Raw genomic sequence first — 25,015 nt, 5'->3', positions numbered from 1 at the left:
TTTAACAAACACTTTATTTATGAAATAAATATTATAGTTCAAAGCAAAATACTCTTATTGTAAAATACATTTGGTTTATTGATTTATTAGCCATTCACAGTTTATACTCATGAGGGCCAGGAGTAGTACAATTTTTTTTTTTAATTAACAACTTTATTTCATATGGGCCAAGAGCATCATGTAGTTTATGCTCATGCGATTAGGAGCATTACATTCTCATGGATAATAGCGCTTTAGGAACTTGCCATTGATTGGACCAACTCTTATACATTCTTCATCAACAATCTTGTATGCTCCATTAGTGTAGACTTTAGTCACCACATATGGGCCATCCCACTGAGAGACAACTCTTACGACCAATCACTAAATCAAGAACTTGTTGCCGGTTCGGTGACTTCAGTCACCACGTACGGTATCAAGTTCTTGTTAAACATACGATACCGGTATCACCGTACTCTGGGCACACCGCACGTTTAACAAGAACTTGTTGCCGGTTCGATGGGTAGTGATGATAGGTTTGTGAACAGCCAACACCAATTCTCCAACTTGAAAGACAGGGGTCTAACCTTCTTATTGAAAGCTCTAGAGAGTTGAGCTTGGTAACACTCAAGTTTTTGTTGTGCTTCCAATCTCTTCTCATCCAATACTTCTAACTCAGCAAGGCGTAGTTTTGCATTCTCATCATCAGTGAGACCTTCTTGTATAGTTATTCTTAATGAAGGAATCTGTTGTTCCAAAAGAAGAACCGCATCAACACCATACACAAGGGAGTATGTGGTGGCTTGTGTTGGGGTACGATGTGTCGTACGGTATGTCCAAAGTGCTTTTCCAATTCTTTCATGCCAATCCCGTTTTGATTTAGCAGCTACCTTTTTCAATAGGTTGCCCAAAGTTTTGTTAAACGCCTCTGCCAATCCATTGGCAGGTGCATTGTACATTGAGGAATTGTGTTGCTTAAATCCAAATCTTTCACAAAGTTTGTCCATTAGACTGTTGTAGAAAGGCTTTCCGTTATCAATGATGATGTAGCGAGGTACACCATACCAATAAATAATGTGGGATTTGATGAAGTCGACAACAGTTTCTTTCTTGACTTCTTTAAGCGGGACAGCTTCAGCCCACTTGAAGAAGTAATTTGTGGCGGCTAAGATGTATAAGTGGCTTGCAGAAGACTTGGTCAATGGGCCAACTACATCTAGACTCCATGCATCAAATGGCTAATAAGCAATTGTCGTGTGTAAAGGTTTTGGTGATTGATGGATAAAGTTTGCATGAAACTGGCAAGGTTAACACTTTCTTGAGTAGTCCAAGCAATCTTTAACCATCGTAGGCCAATAGTAACCCATCATTTTTACTCGAAACTGAAGTTTAGGACTAGACTGATGCACTCCACATATCCCGGAATGGGCTTCTTCTATGGCTTGTTGAGCTTCGTCATCCACTAGGCAACGAAGAAAACTTCCTTCAAATGATCGTTGGAATAAAGTTCCCTTGTAGTAGATGAATCAAGGAGTTCGACGTCTTATTTCAGTAGATGAATCAAGAATAAATGAATAAGGCAAAATGTGCCTCTGTAGTGAAACAAAAATGATACCTGCTCTTACCCCTTCCTTCCTTGCAACCCCATCAAAGAACATCACCCAAGGTTGTAGGACTTCTATGAACAATACATCTTCATCAGGGAATTCCTCAGAAATTTCCCAATTAGCAGGGATAGGATAGTCGGCCAAGAAGTCTACAAAGGCTTATCTTTTCACCGTTTTTCTTGGCACGTAGATTTTCTCAAAATCATTAAAGAGGAGAGACCATCTTGCTAAACATCCTGAGAGGATGGGTTTAGACATAACATACTTTATTGGGTTGGTTCTTGCAATGAGATGCACTGTATGGGCTTGGAAATAATGTCTTAATTTTTGGGAGACAAAAACAAGTGCCAAACACATCTTCTCAATGGGTGAGTACTTGAGTTCATTTTTGGTTAATCTGTGACTCAAGTAATAGAGTGCTTGCTCTTTATTTTCTTTGTTATTTTGGGCCAGCATCGCTTCAAAAGACTCTTCTTGAGCAGCAATGTAAAGTATCAATGGTTTCCCCTGAATAGGAGCTCCTAATATTGGTAGATGAAGCAAGTATCTCTTAATACTGTTGAAAGCTTTTTGACATGCTTGATCCAAGCAAATGGAGCCTTCATTTTCATCAGTCGACTGAAAGGTTGACAACGGCCTGCCAAGTTTGAAATGAATCTGCAGATATATGCCAAGTGACCTTGGAGGCTTCTAAGTTCCTTCAGGTTTTTTTGGTGGTGGCATCTTTTGCATAGCGTTGATTTTGGACTGATCAGCCTCAATGCCTCTATATTGAATAATAAAGCCAAGGAATTTTCCAGACGTGACTCCAAATGCGCATTTGAGTGGGTTCATCTTCAACTCATACTTTCTCAGCCGATTGAAGACTGGATGAAGGTCCTTTAGGTGATTTCCCATTTTCTTAGTTTTGACCACCAAATCATCAACATAGCACTTAACAAATTTATGGAACATGTCATCGAAGATCGTTTTAATGCCTTTTGTGGTATGAAATGCAGTTAACTCTTCATTTTTAGGTGCCATCCTTATTTGGTTATATCCTAAACACCCATCCATGTAGGCCAACACCTTGTGTCCGGTAGTGGCGTTTATCATTAATTCCATAATAGAAAGCGGAAAGTCGCCCTTGGGACATGTTTCGTTTAAATTTTGAAAGTCGACACATATTCTAATTTGTCCATTCTTCTTGACTACCTGGACCATACTTGATATCCATGTCGGATATTTTACTTCACGTATGAATCCATCTTCGATCAACTTGTTGACTTCTTCTTCCACTTTGAGGATGTGCTCAAGTCTGATGTATCGATGAGCCTGATTTACTGGTCGCATACCATGCTTGATCCCAAGGTAATGGACAACAACTTTTGGACTTAAACCTGGCATCTCCTTATACGTCTATGCGAAGACATCTTTATATTCAAGGAGCAGCTCCAAAAATGTCTTTTCTTCCTCAGGCATTAAGAGTGTTCCCACAAAGATTGGTCGAGGGTCATCAGGAGTTCTCAAGTTGAGTTCTTTCAAATTGTCAACAGTTGATTGCCCCCCATCTTCAAGTTCTGGAAGAGCTTCTGGGAGATCATCACCCATTGAATCTGAGCTAGAATCTTCTTCGATTGTTACATGGTGAAAAACAACATGTTCAATTTCTTCTTCTCTTTTACTTTTCGCTTGAGACTTAATTTCTCTAGTTAGTATGATAGTGTGTCTTTTGACCTTAAGAGGACCTTCAACACTAACTTCAAGTGATGTCATGCGTTTCATGCAAGAAAAAATCAAACTTCGGGCTCATCATCCTCCTTTGTAGAATTCAACTTAATTGTTGTTGTGCTTCTCTTGATCTTGCCTTTTCTAGGTGATGTATTCATATCACCAAGTCGAGCAAAAATGGACTTTCATGACCAGGAAGTTTGTTTTTCACCCCCTTCCTTAGTAGTGCCTAATTTATTAAAAACTGAAGGTTGAGAAGTTGTACCTTCATCTGTTTTATCAATAGTGTTCAACCTATTAAAAACCAAGGTTCGAGGTGTAGGAGCTTCAATGCGGTCAAACACTAAGACTCGAGGAGTTAGACTTGGACTTGTGTCATTCTTCACTTCTTCTACAGTGATATGTTGTATGTCTTCTTTCTTCCCTTTTTTTTGGTAGAGATGTGAATGGGTTCAGTTGGCATGAATCAGACTCCAGTCTTTAGAGGGCCCACCCTATACCCTTGTTGCCTTAACTTTTTCTGAGTTTCATTAAGACCATGAACTTTCTCACTTGTAAGTTCAGAATTTAAAACTCTCACTAATGAGGGATTAGTAAAGTCATAACCTGACTTGGCTAAAAGCTTGTAAGCTTGTGGATCAAACCCTTCCATTCGTCTTTTAGGTAAAGAGCCATGTTCGGTAGAATTTTGCACAACCCTAACAAATCCCTTTAGTAGAGGTTTAATTAGGCTTGACAATCCCATCTGTGGAATTGATATTGTTGCATCTGCTCTTAGTATCTACAGATTTTCTTTTATTGAGGGGTGAGCAAAGTCTCCTTTGACTTTTGCAAACGTCGTGACTTCTTCAAATGGCGATTGTCCTTCCTTCCGTTAAAACTTCAGCACATACCTGAAGACTTTTGTCATTGCATGGTCCTTTGAGGATGAAGGCAGTTTTTTTGGACCTCTGGTGTTTTTTTGCCGCTTGATACGTCTTCCCATGAGAAGTCCAACACAACTTGCTTTTCTTCATTCATTTTCTCTTTTCTTGCATAAGAGATTTCAGCTGGGATAACTTTAGGTATCCCATTGGAATCCAAATAAAATTTTGTATCAACGAAGTGAGACTCAGTTTCTGTAAATGACTTGTCATTTGCTAATACCGTCTTTATTCCACCTTGGTCAAATTTAAAACATTGATGGAGGGTTAATGCAACTACACCATTTCCATGGACCCAAGGTGGTCCAACAAAAAATTGTAGGACCTTCTTGCATCGATGATGTGAAACAAAGTACTGGACATGAGTTCTCCAATGGTGAGTTTCAAATGAATCATACTAATCGCACGTTGCCCCCTTTGGTTGAAACCTTGAATAACCAGATGACTTCAAGCTAACTCGTCAATTGGGATTTCGAGTTTCTTCATGAACTTTGGCATGATGTTTATCATTGAGCCTCCATCAATAAGGATGTGGTTAACTTTTTGTTCACTAAAAAAGCCAGAGAAAAACAATAGACAATTGTGTGGCTTTGAACCTAGTTGAAGGTTTTCATCAGTGAAGGTGATTATTATGCAACAAGGAACAGAAGTGATGGAGTTCATCTTGGGATAGTCTAGCTTATTAACAACAAACTCATTTTTTTCAGGATCTTCTAACACTTGAACAAGTGCAAGTTATACAGATCTAGGTAGTTGAGATGCTTTACACAAACTGAAGCATGGGGTTAGTTCTTTCAAGGTTATCAGGACATCAATTTCCTCCTTATCTGGCGTCACCTTAATGGCGTGAATTTGTTCCACATCTACTTCAATGGTTGAAACCATGTAGGCCGCCTCGACCAAGTCATCTCTAAAATACCCAATAGGGAGAAAGTCTCGCAGGATGATTAGGGTAGGTTTGTTTTCTTCAACAAATTTATCTACTTGTTGCATCTTATTCTCATTCTTCCTCTTGTCCATTGCCCCCTTGGAATGTCGATGGGAGTTCTTCTTTTCTTCTACTTTCTTGAGTGAAAAATGTTGAGTCTTGAACTTGCTTCTTCGTGACTTCCTTTGTGCCACGAGAGTCCAACTTCCATCTTCTCCAATAGTTAAAACTTCTTCAAAACCATCATGGACATGCCTATCTTGATTTAGAACTTGAAAAATGATAGGTTCAAGTGAACCAAATCGGATGACTTTGGGAATTGCTTTCACTGTTGGGATTGCAGATTGTGACATTTATGTCTTGGATTTTGAGGATGAAAAATTTAGAGGTCCTACAATAACCGTCGCATGGTTTGATTCTACCGATTCATCAAGGTCCAAGTGGATTTTGTTCTTCCTAGCCAAGTCCACAAACAATTCCTTTAACACAAAGCATTTTTCAGTAGGATGACTAATTATCCGATGATAGTGGCAATACTTCGGATCCTTCACACGACCTATTTCTTCAGGGCATTTGCACTTAGGGAGTTTAATGAATTTCTTTACAAGTAAATTTTCTAACATCCCTGGTACATCAGAGTCGGGAAAGGGATACTTCTTTTCATGTAGTTCTTTCAGAGATGGCGTGTTTCCTTCCTTTCTTCTTTCTTCTTGTCTTTCATTGAAATCTTGATTGGAGATGTGGTTATCGCCATTGCTTCTTTGGTGGTACCTTTGAAAGGCTTGCCTCCTTTTTTTCATTTCTTTGTTATCCTTCTTTTATTCAAGAATAGGAAGATCTTTCCCACCATGGTTGGCTATGCTAATTTCCATGTCATGTGAACACATAGCTAACTTCTCAAATGTTCATGGTTTTATCCCTTGAAGGTTGTAAAGGAGTCCCCAGTGCATGCCTTGCATGCATATCTCCACAGTTTAGATCTCAGAGAGTCGGTCTTTGCAATCTAGACTTAGAGCACGCCAACGGTTGATGTAGTCGACCACAGGCTCGTCCTTCTATTGCTTGGTACTGGTTAATTCCATCATGCTTACCATACGACGGATGCTATAGAAACAATTAAGGAATTCACGTTCCATTTGCTCCCAACTGTCGATTGACTCGACTTCCAAATCAGTGTACCAATCAAAGGCATTTCCTTTGAGTGACCGAACAAATTGTTTGACAAGTAGATCTCCGTTTGTCCCGGCATTGTTACAAGTTTCAACAAAGTGAGCGACATATTGTTTAGCATTACCTTTTTCGTTGAACTGTTGGAACTTGAGAGGTTGGTATCCACTAAGCATTCTAAGAATGTCTATCTTTTTTGTGTAAGGCTTGGAGTACATGAAAGCACTTTGCAGGGGCCCACCGTATTGTGCTCAGATGGTATTTGCAATCACGTCTTGGAGTTGTTGAACAAACAAACAAGCAATAGATGTTGGTTGACTACTTGTGCCAATCGCTTGCCTCGCAACAAATGTATAGCAAGTTTCCTCACTAACAACTTGTTTGGACTTAGATGTAGGGTCCACCTTCTCAACCAACATGGCTTGTGGTGTAAAGCCAGGTGGATGAGAATTGTCTTGACTTGTCTAGTCAACGTTTCGTGCTTCTAACTTGTGCATTAAGGTGGCAATCTGAAGATCTTTCTATTCCACTGTTTTGGTGAGCTTGTCAATGGCACGAGCCATGGTCGCCAATTATTTTTCCACTGAAGTGGTGCCAATGGTCCTGACTTGCATAGCCACCGAATGAGACAAATCTGAGTGATTCGATGAAATTGAACGTTGAGGACTACAAGGAGATGATCCTGAGTGTGAGCCAATACTTGAGTTTGCATCAGAAGATACAGGTGTTAAGTGTGGGGGGAAACCTTCTGACAAAGAACCCTTTGAGACAAAAATGGACTTCTTCCATTCCCTTACTTCCTTTTGCTTAGCCCAGATGTGGATATCGTAACAGATTTTTGAGACTTGTCCTGCGCTTACTTTGTTGCATTGGTGGTCAACATGACCCCGTGAGCGACAAGAGCAATGATAGCCTTGGTCTTGCTACAGGTGATTTGACTCGTAGAAGTGTTGTTGTTGCTAGTCATGACAGTGGCATTTTTGCAGGCATTTTTATTGACCGGAGCAGTTTGAGCTTTCTTTGAAGCCATTATGCTTGATCAAACAAGGCTCCAGGAAGATGCTTTAAAAGAAAGAGATGAGAGACAGAGAGGTCCCACTGAGCGTGCCAAAATTTGTAAACACAAATTTCGTATCCTGCAATTAAGACACGAAATAAATGCACAAATAAGTAATTTTGTTGATTATAATAAATGGGTATAATTCTCTGTGGTTTGCTCTATTACAAAAGAACAAATCCTCTGATTCGATCTCCGAAATTGGCATAATTCAACGGTTATAAAAGCTTGTTGTTGAACTAGATAAGTTGATGAATTTCTTCAAGTCTTCAAATGGAGAAACTTGGAGAAGAAGGGCTTGATTGAGGGCTTGATTGAGGGCTTGAACGGCTTGATCTCGAACGAGTCTTGAAATGAACTCTTTGAAAAGAGAGACCAAATTTGTATTTGTAACTTGAAAGGATTGGTACAAGTTTGGAGTGCTTGAGAATCCTTTCTTTTAGGTTTGAGGAACTTTAGAGAGAATTTTAAGAAGAGAATTTGATAGAGTCTCGAGATTACTTAGGAGCTTGCAAGACCATTAGCCAAAAAAATGTGTCCCCCTTTCCCCCTAATGAGAGCCTCTATTTATAGGAGGGAAGGGTCAATTTTGTAAACTCCAAAATGGATTCCAATTTCCAAGAAACAAGCAATTTATCAATTATAGAAATGATTTACATTGAAATTTGAATTTGAATTATTTCATCAAATTTTGACAAATTATTTTTATGGGCCCTGAACTTTTGGGTTGACCCAATTGTCAAAATAAGTTCCCTTCTCTTTTGGTGTAACCCATAATTTAAAATGGGTTAAGATCCATAATTTTAGTAGAACCCACATCCATTTGAAAATTTTAACCATCTTAATTTTAATTAATCAAAAAAAAATATTTGTCTTAGTTAATCAAACGGTGATCAAGGCACATAAAAATTTAAGTGTATACATGACTAACAATAATAATAAAAATAATCATAATAGTAGATAAGAAAAGAATTTTTGAAGTAATTTTAAGTTGTATTTTAAAATTTTATTTGATTATGAGCTTTAACCCAAATCATGATTTAACTGCTCACCACCAATTAGGGTGTAAAAATGGCCCGAGGCCTATGGGGAGGGCCCGAAACTCGAGGTGGGCCCAGCCCATTTCGACCCAATTAAGCTCGGGCCAGAGCCCAGCCCAGCCCAGTATCTTGGGCCTAGGCCTTCCATTTGGGGCCCGGACCGGCCCGGCCTGGCCTAGCCCTGCCCCCTACCTATGATTATAGTACCAACCTAGCCTCAATTTTGAGTCGTTGCATTGCAAATTCGCATCTCCTACAACTCAAACGGATATATATAAAACGGTCATAATTCAAACGGTTAGAATTCAAACTATTATAAATATATTTTAGTTTTCAAAATAAATTTCACAACAAATCATTCTCTCTCTCTTAAACTCTCTCAATTTCTCCCAACTCTCAATTAATTTTGAAGTGTCATCCCTAAGTGGCTATTGCAATTGTGCAACAAGAAACTTTTAGCAGAAGAAGAAAATTTCTTTATCGCATTCGCCAGTCGATAACATTAATTAGCGTAATTAAATTTATTAACTACTCATTTTTTTCATTAATTATTTATGCACATATATTAATTATTACTTTTAACTGATTGAATTTACACATTATTTAAATTAATTGTTAATTCTTATATATTGTTTTATTTGCATTACTATTGATCCTAATATGCCTAATGTTTATGTCGATGTTGATACATATACTACACCACATGAATCTGTTGATTCTTCTTCCAACATCCCTCTTCCAACAGTTGGATCATCATCTAGGAGCAGAAGTAGTAGTGTTTGGGAACATTTTGAAAAAATATCTATAAATAATCCTGATGGCACAATTACATTTAAAGCAAAATGTAAATATTGTGCACGTTTACTTAGTGCTGCATCTGTAGGGGGTACTAGTCATTTAAAAAGACATTCTGACAAACATTTACAAAGTAAACAACCTGATATTCGAAGTCAAATGCAATAAGGAGCTTCATCAACAAGTAATTTGCAAACATTTTCATATGATCTTATACGTGCACAAAATTCTGTAGTTGATTATATTATTTAAAAAGAACAACCTTTTAGTACTAGTGAATGTCCTGATTTTACCGAAATGATTCACGAAATTTTTGCACCACAATATCAAAGTTTTTCAAGAAATACTATTAGAAACAGAATTTTAAAGAAATTTGAGGATAGTAAAAGTGAATTATTTGATATCTTTAAAAATTTGAATGGAAGAGTTTGTTTAACATCTGATCCGTGGTCAAATAATGGTTTTAAATATCAATGTATCACTGAACATTTTATTGATAATGATTGGAAATTAAATAAAAGAATTATTTTATTTAAATTAGTTGAACTTCCATACACTAGTCATTCGTTTGGTGTAGAAATAAGAAATGTATTATATGAGTGGGCTTTACAAAATAAAATATTTACGATTAGTTTAGATAATGCATCATATTATAATCAAATTGTAGCCTATTGAAAATCAACTTTACAATTACTTGTTGATGGTGATTTATTTCATGTTCATTGTTGTGCCTATATTTTAAATTTGATTGTTAAAGAAGCTATGCATGTATACGAAACTTCTGTACTTGTAATTAAAAATGTAGTTGTTACTATTATGTCTTCTGGTAATCGAATTTCAGAATATAGAAAAATTTGTCAACGAGAAAATATGTCATTTAAAAAATTAATTTTAAATGTAGATAGTAGGTGGATTTCAACATATAATATGTTAAAATAGCTTGCAAACAAAGAAGAGTAATAGATTTATTTTTTGCAACAACATCAATAGGAGGAGTACTGACACCCACTGAACTTAATTAGCGCCAAGTAGCCTTGTATAAAGATTTTTTTAAAAGTTTTCGATACTTCAACAAAATTATTTTCTTATATATATATATATATATATATATATATATATATATTTCTACTTCACCATTTGTTTTACATATGCTAGCAAAAATAATTAAAGTTTTTATAAAATATATGGGTAATGAACTTTATGTAACCATTATTACTTCAATGAAAGAAAAATTTGATAAATATTTTCATCATTTGCCCCATCTATTTGGTTTAGCTATAATAATTGATCCTAGGTGTAAAGAAGTTGGTTTACAAGAATTTTTAGAGCGTATTTTTGCTAATCAAATACAGTTTGCCCCTATTATGCAAACATGCAATAGATTATTTCAAGAATACAGGGCAGCTATAGCTGCATCTGCGTCTGTAAATACACCTGAGGCGAGAGATTAAGTATTTCACAGCAATAAAAAGTAGAAGAATATCTCAACATACAAGTATAAGTAGTTCTGAACTACAACGTTATTTGGAAAGCCCGTCAGTGGATGATTCCGATAATTTTGACATTTTGGAATGATAGAAACAAAATGAATCTATGTAGCCTGTACTTTCACAGATGACCCGTGATATACGAATCGTTCCTATTTCTACAGTTGCTTTGGAAACAGCTTTTAATGTAGGTGGACGGGTGCTGAGTGACTACAGAAGCAGGCTTTCACCCGAAATAGTTGAGGCACTGATGATATCTAGAGATCATATGCACGTGCTTACAAGAAGACAAAATTTTAGTGAAAATAAGCGAATTCAATATGATTTGGATGACATATCATCGGGCAACGCGACTGAAATGTCTGTCTCCTCCGATGATTGATCAACAATTTATTTTTTACTATTTCATTTCGTTTCGTTTTTTTCTTGGTTTTTGTTTTTTTTTTTTTTTCTTATATTAGATTATTGAGGTGGAGTATAATACAAATGATTGGTAGGCTAGTAGGTGCCAACCTAGTTGGGATGTACTTGACCTATAGTGATGCAATTGTTATACCATCATCAGTAATCTACACCTAATTTATTTAATAATATCAATTTTTGTAATATTTTATTTCATTTTGAAATAAAAATTATTCATTCAATAAATGTTATATAAATAATTTAATATTGTAATATTGAAAGTTTCAATTTCATATATATAAAATTATTCATTTCGAAAGAAAAAAAATTACATAATTACATACTTTTTTTAGTTATAAGTTCACAATTAAAAAAATATAAGTCATATATAATTAAATTTAAATATCATCATAAAATATTACATAACCAAACAAAATATCTCGTTAATCGTAATTAAAATACTCTAGTATAATTTTTTTTTAATTTTTATTTCTAATATTAAAAAAAAAAACCCGACTAGGCCCGGCCAGCGGGCCAAGGCCTGAGCCCAGACCTTAGGCCCGTCCTGGGCTCTATTATGAGTGGGATTGGGCTTGAACCTGGGCCCCACATATTGGCCCATGGCCCAGCCTGACCTGCTAAAAAAACGTAAACCCACAAAGTCCGAATGGGCCAGGCCCAGATATTATTACACCCTTACCACCGATGTGCCATGCTGTGTTAATTGTATTCACATCACGGACTCAAGCCGATGCATACTGTAAATTGTGCCATAAAAAACGGCACATTGTATACTAACATATTGCTTCATAATTTTATATTTAAATGACTATCTAAAATAATACTTTATTAAGTACTTTTTTCATTTCTTTGTTTTTTTAAATTGGAGAAGATATTAATTAAAATAAATGTATGTGAATAGTGTTGACGGGTGTTGATAGCAACATGTGTCCCGATTTCCTTGAAACTCTTAGAAAAAAAAATATCTGACACATAATTTAATTATATTTTGTTTGAATAGTGAGATGAGATGAGAAAAAGAAATTATGGTGGTTTCTCACTTAAGTGGGAAAAGAAAATAAACGATTATGGTTTGTCATCGTCATGCTTGGTTTGGATGAATCAAAGAGGAGAGAATGTAATTTTTGATCTATTTTATTTAGATAGAGCAAATAAGATAAAAGAAAGAAAAGCTTTGTATTTTATTTTACCAAAATAATCTTCTATATTAATAAGCTATGTTTGTTTTATAAGGGTAAGTTTGATATTTTAGAAAATTTTCGTTAACCCAATTCGTTTCTTACCAAATCTCATCACTTTTAATGAGAAACAAAACATAGATTTGGTGAGTGTCATTTTCTCACAATCTCTTGTCATTTCTTATCTATTTAACCATCCAAGTAAGTGAAGGGGTTTCCTATTCTCATAATTTTTTTTTCCTTTTCTCACCAAACCCCTACATCCAAACAGTGTTAAAGGGTAATGTGCTAGGTATATTTAATTTTTTTTACCCCCTATTGTACTCCCTTCTCACCTCCTCACATGGGCACAATCTATGTCGTATGAACTGGAATATAAATATCGGATAACATAATAATTTTTTTTATGATCCTTTCATTTGAAGTCAAAACACCCATCATTGTGATATATAATTACAAGAATGTCACTATCATATTATTCTTAATGTGTTTTATTTATGAATTTTCTATTTGTAAATCATTTTCCTTACTTTTATATGATATTTTCCATAAAAATAAACCTCTAGTGCTAATAATAATAATATGCTAACTAGAATAATCTGTATTTTTGAAGTACTTTTGATTGCACATGACACATTTTGAAGAACATTTTAGAGCCACAGCTTGTGCAATTCCAAGGATGCTTTATAGAACATTATGTACTTACAAATCAATTAAAGGAGAATAGTTCTGTACTGGAATAGCCAGCACAAGACACATTTTGAAGAACATTTTAGAGCCACAGCTTGTGCAATTCCAAGGATGCTTTATAGAATAAGCAAATCAATTAAAGGAGAATAGTTCTGTACTGGAATAGCCAGCTTTACTGATTCATTTGTACTTTCCAGTCAACAACAACCAATCACCCACCAAATGATTAGCCAACAACAACAACAAAAAAAGAAATATATGTAATATATATGCTCTTTATTTTTCAGTTACAATGATTCCAACAACTGAACTGAATGGCTTAATGGCAACAGCCTCTCTCTCTCTCTCTCTCTCTCTCTCTCTCTCTCTCTCTCTCTCTCTCTCTCTCATGCTAGAAATGAGCCTCTCAACACCCCAAAAAATTACTGTGATCATTCAAAGTTGTACTTGCCTAACAAACTTCACAACAAGATTCCTAGCCTCTCTCTCTCTCTCTCTCTCGATAAATGCTGCCCTTGTGAGATACAGTTTTATATTATTGAAGAACCCTCTCTCTCAGATTACCATCAATAACCACTAGTCACAAAAGAACTCAAATTCATGAACTCTGCATTTGATGATCTATCCATGAATGAGGAAGAAGAAAACAGCAATGAGAGGATGGCTAGGAGGTTTCACATTGACGAAGAGGTGCCTGTAGCATACAAATCCAAGAACCTTGTAGCTGAGAGGAAGCGGCGCCAGAAACTCAGCGATAGGCTACTTGAGCTCCGCTCTTTGGTCCCAATCATCACAAATGCAATAACCGAATTCCCATTTATCCCTAAACTCTCTCAAATTCACTTTTCATAGAAATTATAAGCTACATTGTGTTCATTATCTTCTAACTTGAGCAATTTTGCTTGATTTTAGATGAATAAAGCAACCATCATTATTGATGCAATCAGATACGTCGGGGAGCTACAAAAGTGTGTGGGAGATCTTAGCAACCAACTTCTTGAAATGGAGTCAGCTTCTGTAGAGGAAGCGAAAATGCAAATTGACACCATTAATGCTGCAGAGGAGATGAAGAAATGGGGGATAGAGGTTATATTTTGGACCGACATGTTCAATACTCTATTGAATTCTTAAAACTTGTTATTTATGAATTTTGTTCTTGTTTTTATAGCCGGAAGTCAAGGTGACTCAAATTGATGGATATAAGCTATGGATCAAACTAGTCTACGAGAAGAAAAGAGGTGGATTCACTAGACTTATGGAGACCATGAGTGTTCTTGGCTATGAATTCACCGATACAAGTGTCACTACCTCCAAAGGAGCATTTCTTATTACTGCTTGTTTAGAGGTAAGACCGATCCTTATATGTCCTTCAATAATGATGTGTGATTAGTTAACTTTCGAACACTAACAAGTTTCTCATAAGTAACACGTCGTTTATATGATTTAGGGAAGCAATGGTGGTATGCTTGAAGCCGAGCAGATCAGTGAGTTGTTGTTAGAGATTACGAGAAGCCTGTAGAACAGAAAGAAGTGAGATTCGACATCAAATTAATTATTCCATTACGATTTTCAAAGGAAGCTTTTATTTGATTTCCCATTTATATCAGAGATTGCTTTTGCTAGTATTCAAGTTTTCATACGTTTAAATTGAACCGATAGTTGCAGATGTTTACATATATTATTTATACACAATTTTTAGTGTAATTTTTCGACCAAAATATGATGGGTGATACTTTCAAACGAACATTGACAATTAGCCTGGATATAAATTCATGTTTGTTCTCCCTAACATCTGATTGATGAAGAGGTTATGATTTCTAATAATTTTGGGATTTATGAAATTTACTTCACTTCGTTAGAATCCTTAAAGTTAAAGTGCAGCAAAAATATCCAATCACTATTCTGTTAAAAAAATATTAAAAATAAATAAATAATTTTTATTTTAAAAAAAAAAATACTCATGTAGCAAGAAGATTCAGATATTAAAAAAAAAAAAAAAAAATGAAACACTGACAAGTTCGTGATTAAACGAATAAGAGGAAGACAGTTGTGTTTGTGTTCATTTGTCCTCCGACAAGAGTCTTTCCTTCGCATATTTTCCAGGAAAATACTGACCAGAATATTGAGAACTCTCCCTACTCAAAACCTACCCCAAGACCACCTTCCCTTGCTATGATTACCCAATAGATCTAAAAATCCAACCCATTACACAATGGAACTCTGTTTTCAAGAATCAATGTTCAAATGTCGATTCTTATATTCAAATAATACCAAACAAAGACCTACTCCAAAACTTTCTCCTCCTATAAAAGCAACCCCACACTCATATCCTATGAACTAATCAATTATTCCAAAAACCATCCTAAAATTCTCATGGCTAGGTTTCTCCTTATTTGCATTGTATTAGCCCAACTATCAGTCTTTATGGAAGGTTTGGACCTCGTGGCACCAATGGCTATGAACGGTCCTGATCATACACCAGTGATGGGACCGAAGAATGTAATGGTTCGAAGTCCAGCTCCATCATCGGGAGGGGAGAGCTTGGGAACCGGTGATGTGAGGAATGTAACGGTTCCAAGTCCGGCTCCATCATCGGGAGGGGAGAGCTTGGGAACCGGTGATGTTTCTGGGAATAGGCGGGTGATGGGGCATCATTCATCGGATAAGTCTGAGGCCGGTGGAGAGGTGATCATTGGAGGATTCGCAACTGCCTTCGTTGCTGCCATTTTTTGCTACATTCGCGTCACAAGAAGAAATCAACATACCAATGACGGAAGCATAGTTGAAGAAGTCTAGGATTATAGAAATAAATTACAGAACTGGACACAACTCTCTCACATGAGATCTGTCCCACCTTTTTGTGAGTCTCACTCCTATGTATGAGAGGGATGTGTTCTATTCTATGATTGGTTTCTCTTTTCTTTGTATATAGTTTGACCATATTGGTTAGATCTAGAATGACAAGTGAATGTAATTTAGATTTTTGGGTGAAGGGAAAACTCTTCTCTCTCTCAATATATATATATACAACAGACTGTTTTTGCATAAGAAGCAAGAGAGAACAAAAATATTTTCCTTCATTTTCATTGAAAACCACATGGATAAGCATCCACGTTTTGACAGGCAGGTTGTGGGATTTGCATACATGATTACAGTACCGAATACAGAATAATGAAACTTGCATTGATACCATATCAATGTTAACTAATTAATAAGACTAAAAGTGAATGCAATGACAGATTGAAGCAGTTACATTTCTGTAGGAAACAGAGTTAAATAAATAAATTTTCTTTCTTTCTTTTTTTTTTCTTTCAATTTTCATATTTATTTCAACTTAATGAAGAGAAGAAAGACCAAAGAGTCAAGTCATACCAGGCGTAACGACTAAGGAAGTGATAAGAATACTATTATCAGTTTTTCTAGGTCTAAATCAATTCAGATTCAAAATCAATATCATATATTCTTTCTGCAGCAAGACCAATTTATGACTGATGAGGTCAAGTAAAGACTTTCAAGCCTTTCAGAAACTTCTTGGTCTTGGCATAACAAGTTTGTATCACAAACAGAATGTCGATTTTATGTACTTAAGGCTGCCTCTGAACCTATCATGAAATGTGAAGGTTTTAACCGATAGCAGCAGCTTCAAAATCCAATCCAATGTTCATAACCAATCTCCGCGGAAGTCATGCCTACCGGGTAAAAAATGAATCATTCCAATCAAGATTACCTGGAAATTATAGAAAAAAGATTCTAGGGATATGTGTAAGTACACATGAATTTATAATTCATACTTGAAGCAAAGCCATATAAGAGCCTTTCTATAGGTTTTCCTATTTTAGAAATTATTGATGTCTGCAAGTTTTGGTAAATTAGCCATAAATCTACTATATGAATTTCCCTAATGAATTTTTCACCTTAAACTTGCTAACTTTTTTCTTCAATCACATACTCTAACCTAACTTTTGGACCAAGTGATGCTGGTAATAAAGTCAAGGAGAATTCTATAGTAGACATTCATTTTTAGTGTGCACCTAAGAAGCACGGATACTTCTAAAAAAAGTGACATAATCGTATCGTGTCCATGTCAGATACCGACACTCTTTGGACACTTTCCTGACACATGTCTGACACTCTTCAAAACATGTCCTGTTTTTAATTTTTTTTTAAAACCCTGGACACTTTGGACATTTAAAGGATGTACGTGTTTATCGCTTAAACACACGTGTCTATCAATTAGACATAGGTAAAACTAATTATAAATTTGAACAAAATAACTTAAGATAAAATAATAAAACAAAAACTACATAAATTTATAGGAATTAGTGTCATATTCCATTTTTCATTATCTTTAAATGATATATTCATATATATAACATATAATAAATATATAGAATTATATATTTTACATGTGTCCCCCACGTGTCATGTCGTGCATTTTTTGAAAATTGACATGTCGGTATATTCGTGTCGTATCCGTATCGTGTCGCGTGTTTATGTCCGTACTTCTTAAGTGTGCACTCTATGTCTAAATTTGATTTTAGTGCTTCTTGGTTATGAATTTAGTGTTGTTTAATTATGTTTTTATTGTGGGTTGAAGCTGCTGTTGAGCCACTTAAATGTCAAATCAAAATAGGTTATGCATTTAATGGCGTCTGATTATGACCTATTATAATAATGATCTTTAAATCCAAATCAATGGCTTATATTTATTTTAGATTTAACTGTTCGAAATTTTTTGAGAGTGTATACAGTTGTTTTTGCCTAAGATAGCATTTGGTTTACTAGAACGAAGATAGAATGGAACGGTCTTTCCTTAGCCTTCTTATATAATGATCTTTCCTTGTAATGGAGAATCATGATTCCATTTTGCAATGCATGACATCATTTTTTTTTAGCAAACAAATGTAAGAATCAACATTCTGGTGGGAATGATCACTTCTATTCCACCTTCATTCCTAGTGCATCAAACACTGCCTATGGAAAGATGTAATGAAACATCAAAGCATAAATACAAACACATGGATTACACACCTTGGCCTGCCAAAACCTTGAAAATAAAAAACCTCTAGATCCAGTGCTTTTGTTCATGAAGTTAATATACTGTCATGACCTGGTGTCACGGGCCGACTTCTGAAAGGCAACCCGTGACACCTGGCTTGCATGTTAAGTACATATAGGTCATGTTTGAGAACTTGCCTTTTTGGTAAAAAAAAAGTCCCCAAAAAAAGTGAAAAACATCCGTTATTCACATTTTTTCATTCAATTAAAAAAAGTCAATCCCAAATGTATAACTTTTTTTTCCCTTCATAAAAAAGTCAAAAAACTAAAAAAGTCCTTAAAAAAGCCAAACTCCAAACATGGCCACAATTGGAGCAGCACATAGGTTGCACAGTATTTATGGGCTGGCTCCTATGTTGCACGGACACGACACGGACACGCGAAAACGCAATTTTTCAAAAAATAGAGGACACGACACGCTGGGAACACGTTTAATATATATAATTTTATTTATTTATTATATGTCTAAAATAAAAATAAAATCATTAATTCTTATACAATCAAAATAATAATAAAATTAATAAATATATTTTTTAAAAAAATTAATAAAAAATAAGTTTTTTTTTAAATAAGATATATGTTCATATATAATTTATAATTTAATATAATAATATAATAACAAATATGTTAATATAATTTATTAGATATATATTTTATATAACAAATTAGATATATATATTTTATACGTAACAAATTATATTGTTATGGTTGAAAACGGGAGGGACAGAGACGCACGACAAGAGAGAGAGAGAGAGAGAGAGAGAGAGAGAGGAAGGCAGATCGAAGGCGAGGACATGGCGACGCCGCCGGAGGAGCTGACGAGTCTCTACGACTCCATCTTTGACAAGTTCGACTGCGACAAGAGCTAAGCCGTGGAGATCAATGAGTTCAGATCGAGATCGAGGGCAAGAGGTCGGTCGCGAGCAGAGATCAAAGGCAGATCGAAGGCGAGAGACAGAGATCGAAGGTAGATAGAGCAGATCGAAGGCAGATCGCACCAGGTTTCTCTCTCTCTCTCTTTCCCCGTGTCCATGGCGTGTCCGAATGGAAGATTTCAAAAAAAAAAAGGAGACACGTTAGAGAGAGTGTCAGACACGTGTCTACCGCGTGTCCGACGCGTATCCGTGTCCGACACTCGTACGCAGAGCCTTGGAACGTGTCGGTGCTTCATAGGCTGGCTCCAAACCTGACCTAGCCTTCAACATGCTTATGAATCTCTTCTTACACAGTTTCATTCTAGCTGTCCTAGTTACTAAAAAATGTTGATATGAATACTATAATTGGAAAGAGCAATGCTAGAGAGACTCCAAATAGATTACTAAATATTTTACCAGATACAAGGACCCACACCATGTGAGTATTTGGTAGAATATTTGGTAAACCATTTGAGGTCCCTAGTATTTTTGAATTTCAAGTTAAATTTTCAACTCTAACCCTGATTTCACTTTCAAAGAGTCTAGCCAAGTTTCAAGTTCATGCTTGAAGAAATGCATATAAGTGATAAAGTAGTACTGTATTTAAACTTGTGTGTAAGTCAAAGAAATTCAGTTTCATCAGATACACCCTAGAGTGATGCAATTCATCAGCGAAAACATGTCAAGAATTCCAATTTTGTCATTTCAATCCGAAATCGTATCATCAGTTTCTATCTTTAGTTACAATCCTATCAGCATCTAAGAACCTAAATATTCTAATTCTTTTTTTTTTTTCTTTTTTTTTTCAATGATAATAAACAGAAAAGCACAAACAAACAAATCATTTCAGAAAGAAGGTTTGTCTTTCTTATCTCTGAACTACGAATTCCAACTCCTTCCTTCCAATTTCCTCCAACACACAACACCTGCATTCCACATCACAATTAATGGTCAAATGTTGAAACCCATACCAGCATATCTGGTCGACAGGATGTTTAAATAATTAAATAAGTTAAAAAGAAAAATCCAGAAAGTTTCAAAACAATGAAGAGAATAGACACAAACACTTGACTTATATACACACATACACAAACGTATATGAGAGGGAACTGTTTATAGGCAATACAAATATCAAGCAAAATGAGACCTGAGGACAGAATATTTTACCTGGAATGCGGATCCAAGAACAAAAATGTGGTATGCAAATGTGGTATGATAAGGGTAGTGTTGCATAGATTCCACTAGTAGAATTTAAGGCCATGATTGCTTTAAGAGACTACTAAACATAATAGCAATTACATTTTAAAAGTTAATCCAATAAAATATTGTTATAAATTAATCATATAGAAACACAATTCTAGAAGCATTATGGCCCATTTGTTTTATATTTGGTCAAGCAAAAACTCTATTCTCTCTATATTTTAGTTCATTTTTTTTAAAAAAAAAAAAAATTTCCTCCTATAGGAAAAGTTCTGGGAACGATTTGGATTGCTAAATTTTGTAAAGGACATCATAGTTTATAATATGCAGTGTTAGCATATTTCGAAAGTGCATTCCAAAACATAAATTGCTAGGGTATTAGCATTTTCAAGTAACACTGCAAATCATAGACTATGATGTCCTTCACTGGTAACCACAAAAAAATCTCTCACAGAAGAGAGGCCCTCAAGTCCAATGAGCCCACCATAGCTGATGTTAGCTCGCACCATAGTGTCGAAGAACACTATGGTCTCAAACTTGCCCATGCAGGGTTGATCCATGAGCACTTGGAGTTGGAGGTGGCCATTGTGGTCAAGCTTGTAGGCCTTCACATCCTCTGGAAAGAGCCCTGTGGACAAGCCTTCGGTTTCTGAGGAAGCCGTGAATGGAGCGACAATGGGTGAGAGGTAAGAGAGTTTTTAACTATAATTTTTTCATTTTGGATACTTTGTGATTTACCATGGGTGAAGTGAACAAAAAAAAAATAAAAAAATTTCGACTGTGCTGTGTTGGTTTTTTTTTTCTTTTGTCCCCTTGAAAAAAATAAAATTTATACCGTGTCAAAGACCTGTTTTATTATCCTAATATCTCCTCTTTCGTTCCGTTTTTTATTTACCTTCACCAACTGTCATCTATATACAAATGTTAATATAAAGAAAGAGTGACAATAAACTGAATATATAGGAGTTATATAAATGGTTTTATATCACCATTAATTATCTTTAAAGCAAGTTGAATATTGTTCTAAATCCCTTCAGTGGGTCCAACAACTAATGTTTAAAACAACATTAATAAATAAATAAATAAAAGAGAGAAATAGTAAAATCATATAGAGTTCTGTTTCCTAATTAGACTACCTATGTATATATGAATAGTATGTTGAACAACCTAATGTTTTGGCATAATTAACTATCAAAAGACTTTAGGAATATCTCATCTTCTCTCCCTCTTAGAAAGATAAAGAACTGGCAAATAAATTTCAATACTTAGAAAACTTCTTCAATGGAAACATCACATCTAAGAAGTACAGACACTTCTAAGAAAATGATGTATTCGTGTCAGACACCGACACTCTTCAGACACTTTCCCGACACGCGTCCGATACTCTTCAAAACGTGTTCTGTTTTTAAATTTTTTTTAAAGACTCAGCGTCATGACCCGAACCTGCCCCTATGAGTTAAGGTCATAACCGGCCAGTAATCAAGAAATTACCTGCGGCCTCAAATCTGATTAAACGTATTTCAATAGAAATAAAGGGCCAAAACGGAAGCAACTTAATAATTTTGACCAATAAGCTGTGCTTATATGGCATAGCAGAATTATTCCAAAAGTATTTCATAATAACTCACACATAGAGCCAGAATTAACATTTTGTACATCCAGAAACTTCAAACGTATAGTCAGCCAAACAAAAGTTTATGTACATGGATGATCCAATGTATTTGCCAAGGTAGTAAAAGAGTAAACAAAGAGTAAACAAAAGAACAAAAGAAAATAAAGTCTCGTGCGTAAGACGTTCGGGCTGACTCCACAAAATTTAACCTCCTCTCATATCTTTCACTAAGGCTGGGTTTGGACATCTCTTTGCTCACCTAGACATATATAAATGAGAGTGAGTGATAGTTCAGTGAATCATATCAAAATAAAGAAGTTATATGAATGAAATTTGTAGCAGACATATTAAATGGCCATAGGCCCATTTATGTTTTTTATCTAACGGCCTCAGGCACAAACATATCAAACGGCCTCGAGCCCAATTCATTCATGTCAAACGGCCTTTGGCCCAATTTGTTAAAATTCACCTACTCTCCACCTACTTCACCCACTTAAACCTACTCCACTAAACCTAACCCACTACACCACTATCACCTCACCTACTCCACTAAACCTAACCCACTACACCACTACCACCTCCACTTCACCTACTCCTTACCTACTACACACTCACCCTCTTCTATATATAGGAATCATGAATCATTGTAATAGATATCAATAAACATCAATCAATAATACATAAATTTTTACATGGTATCAGAGCAAGGTTAAGACCTTAGTATTTCTCGCTTCACCGGCGGGCGGCAACCTCGCCTTGGCCGCCCGCCGGTCCTCAACCTATTCCGCTTATTTTCTACACATACCTTGACTTCTTCAACATTTTCTTACACCCCTCCTCCGCTATGTCGGCGGCGGCACCCGCATCATCGTCTAGCCTCTATCGCCATTCACCTCGCCTCTCACATATCCGTGGTTGTACTCTTACTCGTCGTCGTCGTTGGCGTTTCTGGCGCTGCTTTTCTGCTCGTCACTGCTGTTTTTTTTTTCCCGATTTGCTCTCTCTCTCTTAGCCATGGATTTGGGTGTGGGGTGTAGAGCTGTGGCTCTGTTGTTGGTAGCCATGTTTGCTGGCTTGAAGGTTTCAATGGCAGCAGTGTACAAGGTTGGGGACTCCGCTGGTTGAACCATCATTGGGAATATTGATTACAAGGCCTGGGCTGCTTCCAAGACGTTTCATGTTGGAGATGTCATCATTTTCGAATACAATTTTCAATGTCACGTGTTGCAAGTGCCCCACAAAGAATACCAAGCCTGCAGAAGTGTAAGACAGTAACATGCATCTTCACATACAGCTTGGGTAATGTGTAACTATCAAAAGCACAAGCTTCTTGGACATCCCTCTCTCTCTCTCTCCATGGACCCAACATCATCATCATGCACCCACTCTATCTCCCTCTCTCTCATCTTTTCCCACTTTCAAACCCACTTTAATCATATCTCTCCTTTCTCTTAATTTATTTCATTCACGTTCTTTCACCCTTTTCTTTTATTTTAATATATATATATATATATATATATTTTATTATAATATATTTTCCATATCCCTTGTTAGTAAGCATCACCCGTTTTCCATTCTCTTATTATTATTTATTTTATATTCCACCAAAAAAAATAAAAAATAAAAAATCACACTGCTGTTTTTCTTATCACCCATCCACAAATATTTTTCTCTATTTTCTTTATCCATTATTTTCTTTTCTTTTATTTTTCTTATTAAACAAAACAACACCACAAAATAACACCAACAACATTCCACAACCTTGTCATTTTATTCATATCAGGGGATCAACCCCGATCACACTTTTACATCAAAAAAAAAAAACCCACACAAACAAAAACAAAACTACCACACCCACAATGGGATTTTTCTTCTCTACTCAGCCGCCGGTCTTTTCTTCTTGCCTCCGTCCTGGGTGGTCCTTGCCGGTGTTGCCTCCGTGCTTCCTAGACCACCAAGCAAGTTGCCTCCTCCCTGCTCCTCCACTACAGCATACGGTGGACCTCCAAATCGGAACATCACGGTGGCCTTCCGCTTCAGCTCCTTATTTTCCGCCTTTAGCACACTTAACTCTGCTCGCGCATCCTTATACATGCGTTGGAGCAGAGCCAGTTGGGCGTTTAACTGCTGCACCTCATTTGTCCTACTCTGCAGCCGGTTCGACAAATTTGTAACCGCAGTCATGGTTTCCACACATGACTTCAATGTATACTGATTGGCCTCCACATCCGACTGCACTGCCATTCTTTGCTCCACCGACCGCATCGGAAAGTTCAACGGAGCAAAACCAGAGGTGTTTGGTTGAGGTTCACGGGCCTCCGCACCAGTTATCTCTCTTGTTGACTCGTTGAGGTCGGAAAAGAGAGTGAGTAGACCACGGGATGAAGAGGCCATATTCTGGGTAGCTGAATGGGAAGAAGAGGCCATATTTTTTGGGTTGCTGAGTGTTTCAGCGAAATAGCAATTTCAGACTGATAATGTTCGGAAGGGGAGTGTTTCAAGATTTGCAGCTCTTAGAGGCAATCTCTCAGAAAAACGAAGATCTCTCTCAGAAAATGAAGAGTTTTTCAGAAGTTTTTTCCCAGGTTTTTTTGTTTTCGCTTCTGCCTCAAGCACAGCCTCCACATTGGTTTATATCGACACTGACGACGCGGCCGACACGCCACTCTGTCGCTCACGTGCCTCGCCGCGTCTCCGGCTCACCTTTTGATGGCTCGACGCTTTCTGTCGGGCACGACTTTTGATGAAGTGGGCGCGCCTTTTGAGGGCGCAACTTTTGATGGCACGTCTTTTTATGGATTGGGCACGCATTTTGATGGCACGTCTTTTTATGGATTGGGCACGCCTTTTGATGGCACGCCTTTTGAAAGATTGGGCACACCTTTTGAGGGTGCGACTTTTTAGGGGTCCGACAAGACTCTGTAAACTGTCCTGACATTGATTCCGGTTAGCTCCTTTATGGGTCCAACAAGACTCTGTAAACTGTCCCGACATTGATTCCGGTTAGCTCCTTTATGGGTCCGACAAGACTCTGTAAACTGTCCCGACATTGATTCCGGTTAGTTTCTACAAGGGTCCAGCAAGACTCCGTAAACTGTCACAACAACTGTCACAACAGTGTCTGCTACAACGGTCCGACATGACCCCATAAACTGTCTTCTACATCGGTCTGACACCGCCATCCAGTGTCCTCTACACCGTTATGACACCACCATACAGTGTCCTCTACATGGTTATGACACCCCCA

At 36.5% G+C, this 25,015-nt stretch overlaps 3 protein-coding genes across 3 annotated transcripts in view; 1 reads left to right on the top strand and 2 right to left on the bottom strand.

Moving 5' to 3' along the window:
- Window positions 1-216: 216 nt before the first annotated feature.
- LOC145799438 (uncharacterized) lies at window positions 217-2,972 on the bottom strand. The gene is made up of 4 exons (XM_082889023.1): window positions 2,792-2,972; window positions 1,595-1,672; window positions 567-1,195; window positions 217-336 (listed from the first exon to the last, which is right to left on the bottom strand). The coding sequence occupies exons 1-4, from the start codon at window positions 2,970-2,972 to the stop codon at window positions 217-219; spliced, it is 1,008 nt and encodes a 335-aa protein (XP_082745149.1).
- A 10,439-nt stretch (window positions 2,973-13,411) lies between these two features.
- On the top strand, window positions 13,412-14,745 carry DYT1 (basic helix-loop-helix (bHLH) DNA-binding superfamily protein). Its single transcript, XM_028201724.2, has 3 exons — window positions 13,412-14,070; window positions 14,153-14,329; window positions 14,432-14,745. The coding sequence occupies exons 1-3, from the start codon at window positions 13,897-13,899 to the stop codon at window positions 14,501-14,503; spliced, it is 423 nt and encodes a 140-aa protein (XP_028057525.1). The 5' UTR covers window positions 13,412-13,896; the 3' UTR covers window positions 14,504-14,745.
- A 4,891-nt stretch (window positions 14,746-19,636) lies between these two features.
- Window positions 19,637-25,015, bottom strand: part of LOC114261432 (DAG protein, chloroplastic) — a 78,406-nt gene continuing 73,027 nt past the window's right edge. The window contains exon 5 of the mRNA XM_082886826.1: window positions 19,637-19,882. The gene's annotated coding sequence lies outside the window, so the exon portion shown is untranslated. The remainder of the gene's footprint in view (window positions 19,883-25,015) is intronic.

This window comes from Camellia sinensis, chromosome 9, assembly GCF_055761805.1.
Source record: "Camellia sinensis isolate YWXY chromosome 9, ASM5576180v1, whole genome shotgun sequence".
In the NCBI taxonomy this organism is placed as follows: domain Eukaryota; kingdom Viridiplantae; phylum Streptophyta; class Magnoliopsida; order Ericales; family Theaceae; genus Camellia; species Camellia sinensis.
The sequence above is the reverse complement of the archived record's forward strand: the minus strand, read 5'-3'. Positions and strand labels throughout refer to the sequence as shown.

What these genes read in the sequence shown, in the direction of transcription:
- DYT1 (XM_028201724.2), top strand. Translation starts at nt 13,897, where the DNA reads ATGAATAAAGCAACCATCATTATTGATGCAATCAGATACGTCGGGGAG. An exon ending in TGAAGAAATGGGGGATAGAG is followed by an intron (nt 14,071 to 14,152) that starts GTTATATTTTGG and finishes TTGTTTTTATAG; the next exon opens with CCGGAAGTCAAGGTGACTCA. An exon ending in TTATTACTGCTTGTTTAGAG is followed by an intron (nt 14,330 to 14,431) that starts GTAAGACCGATC and finishes TATATGATTTAG; the next exon opens with GGAAGCAATGGTGGTATGCT.
- LOC145799438 (XM_082889023.1), bottom strand. Translation starts at nt 2,972, where the DNA reads ATGCCAGGTTTAAGTCCAAAAGTTGTTGTCCATTACCTTGGGATCAAG. An exon ending in ATATCCGACATGGATATCAA is followed by an intron (nt 1,673 to 2,791) that starts GTATGGTCCAGG and finishes TCCCTGATGAAG; the next exon opens with ATGTATTGTTCATAGAAGTC. An exon ending in CTAGAGCTTTCAATAAGAAG is followed by an intron (nt 337 to 566) that starts GTTAGACCCCTG and finishes GTTGTCTCTCAG; the next exon opens with TGGGATGGCCCATATGTGGT.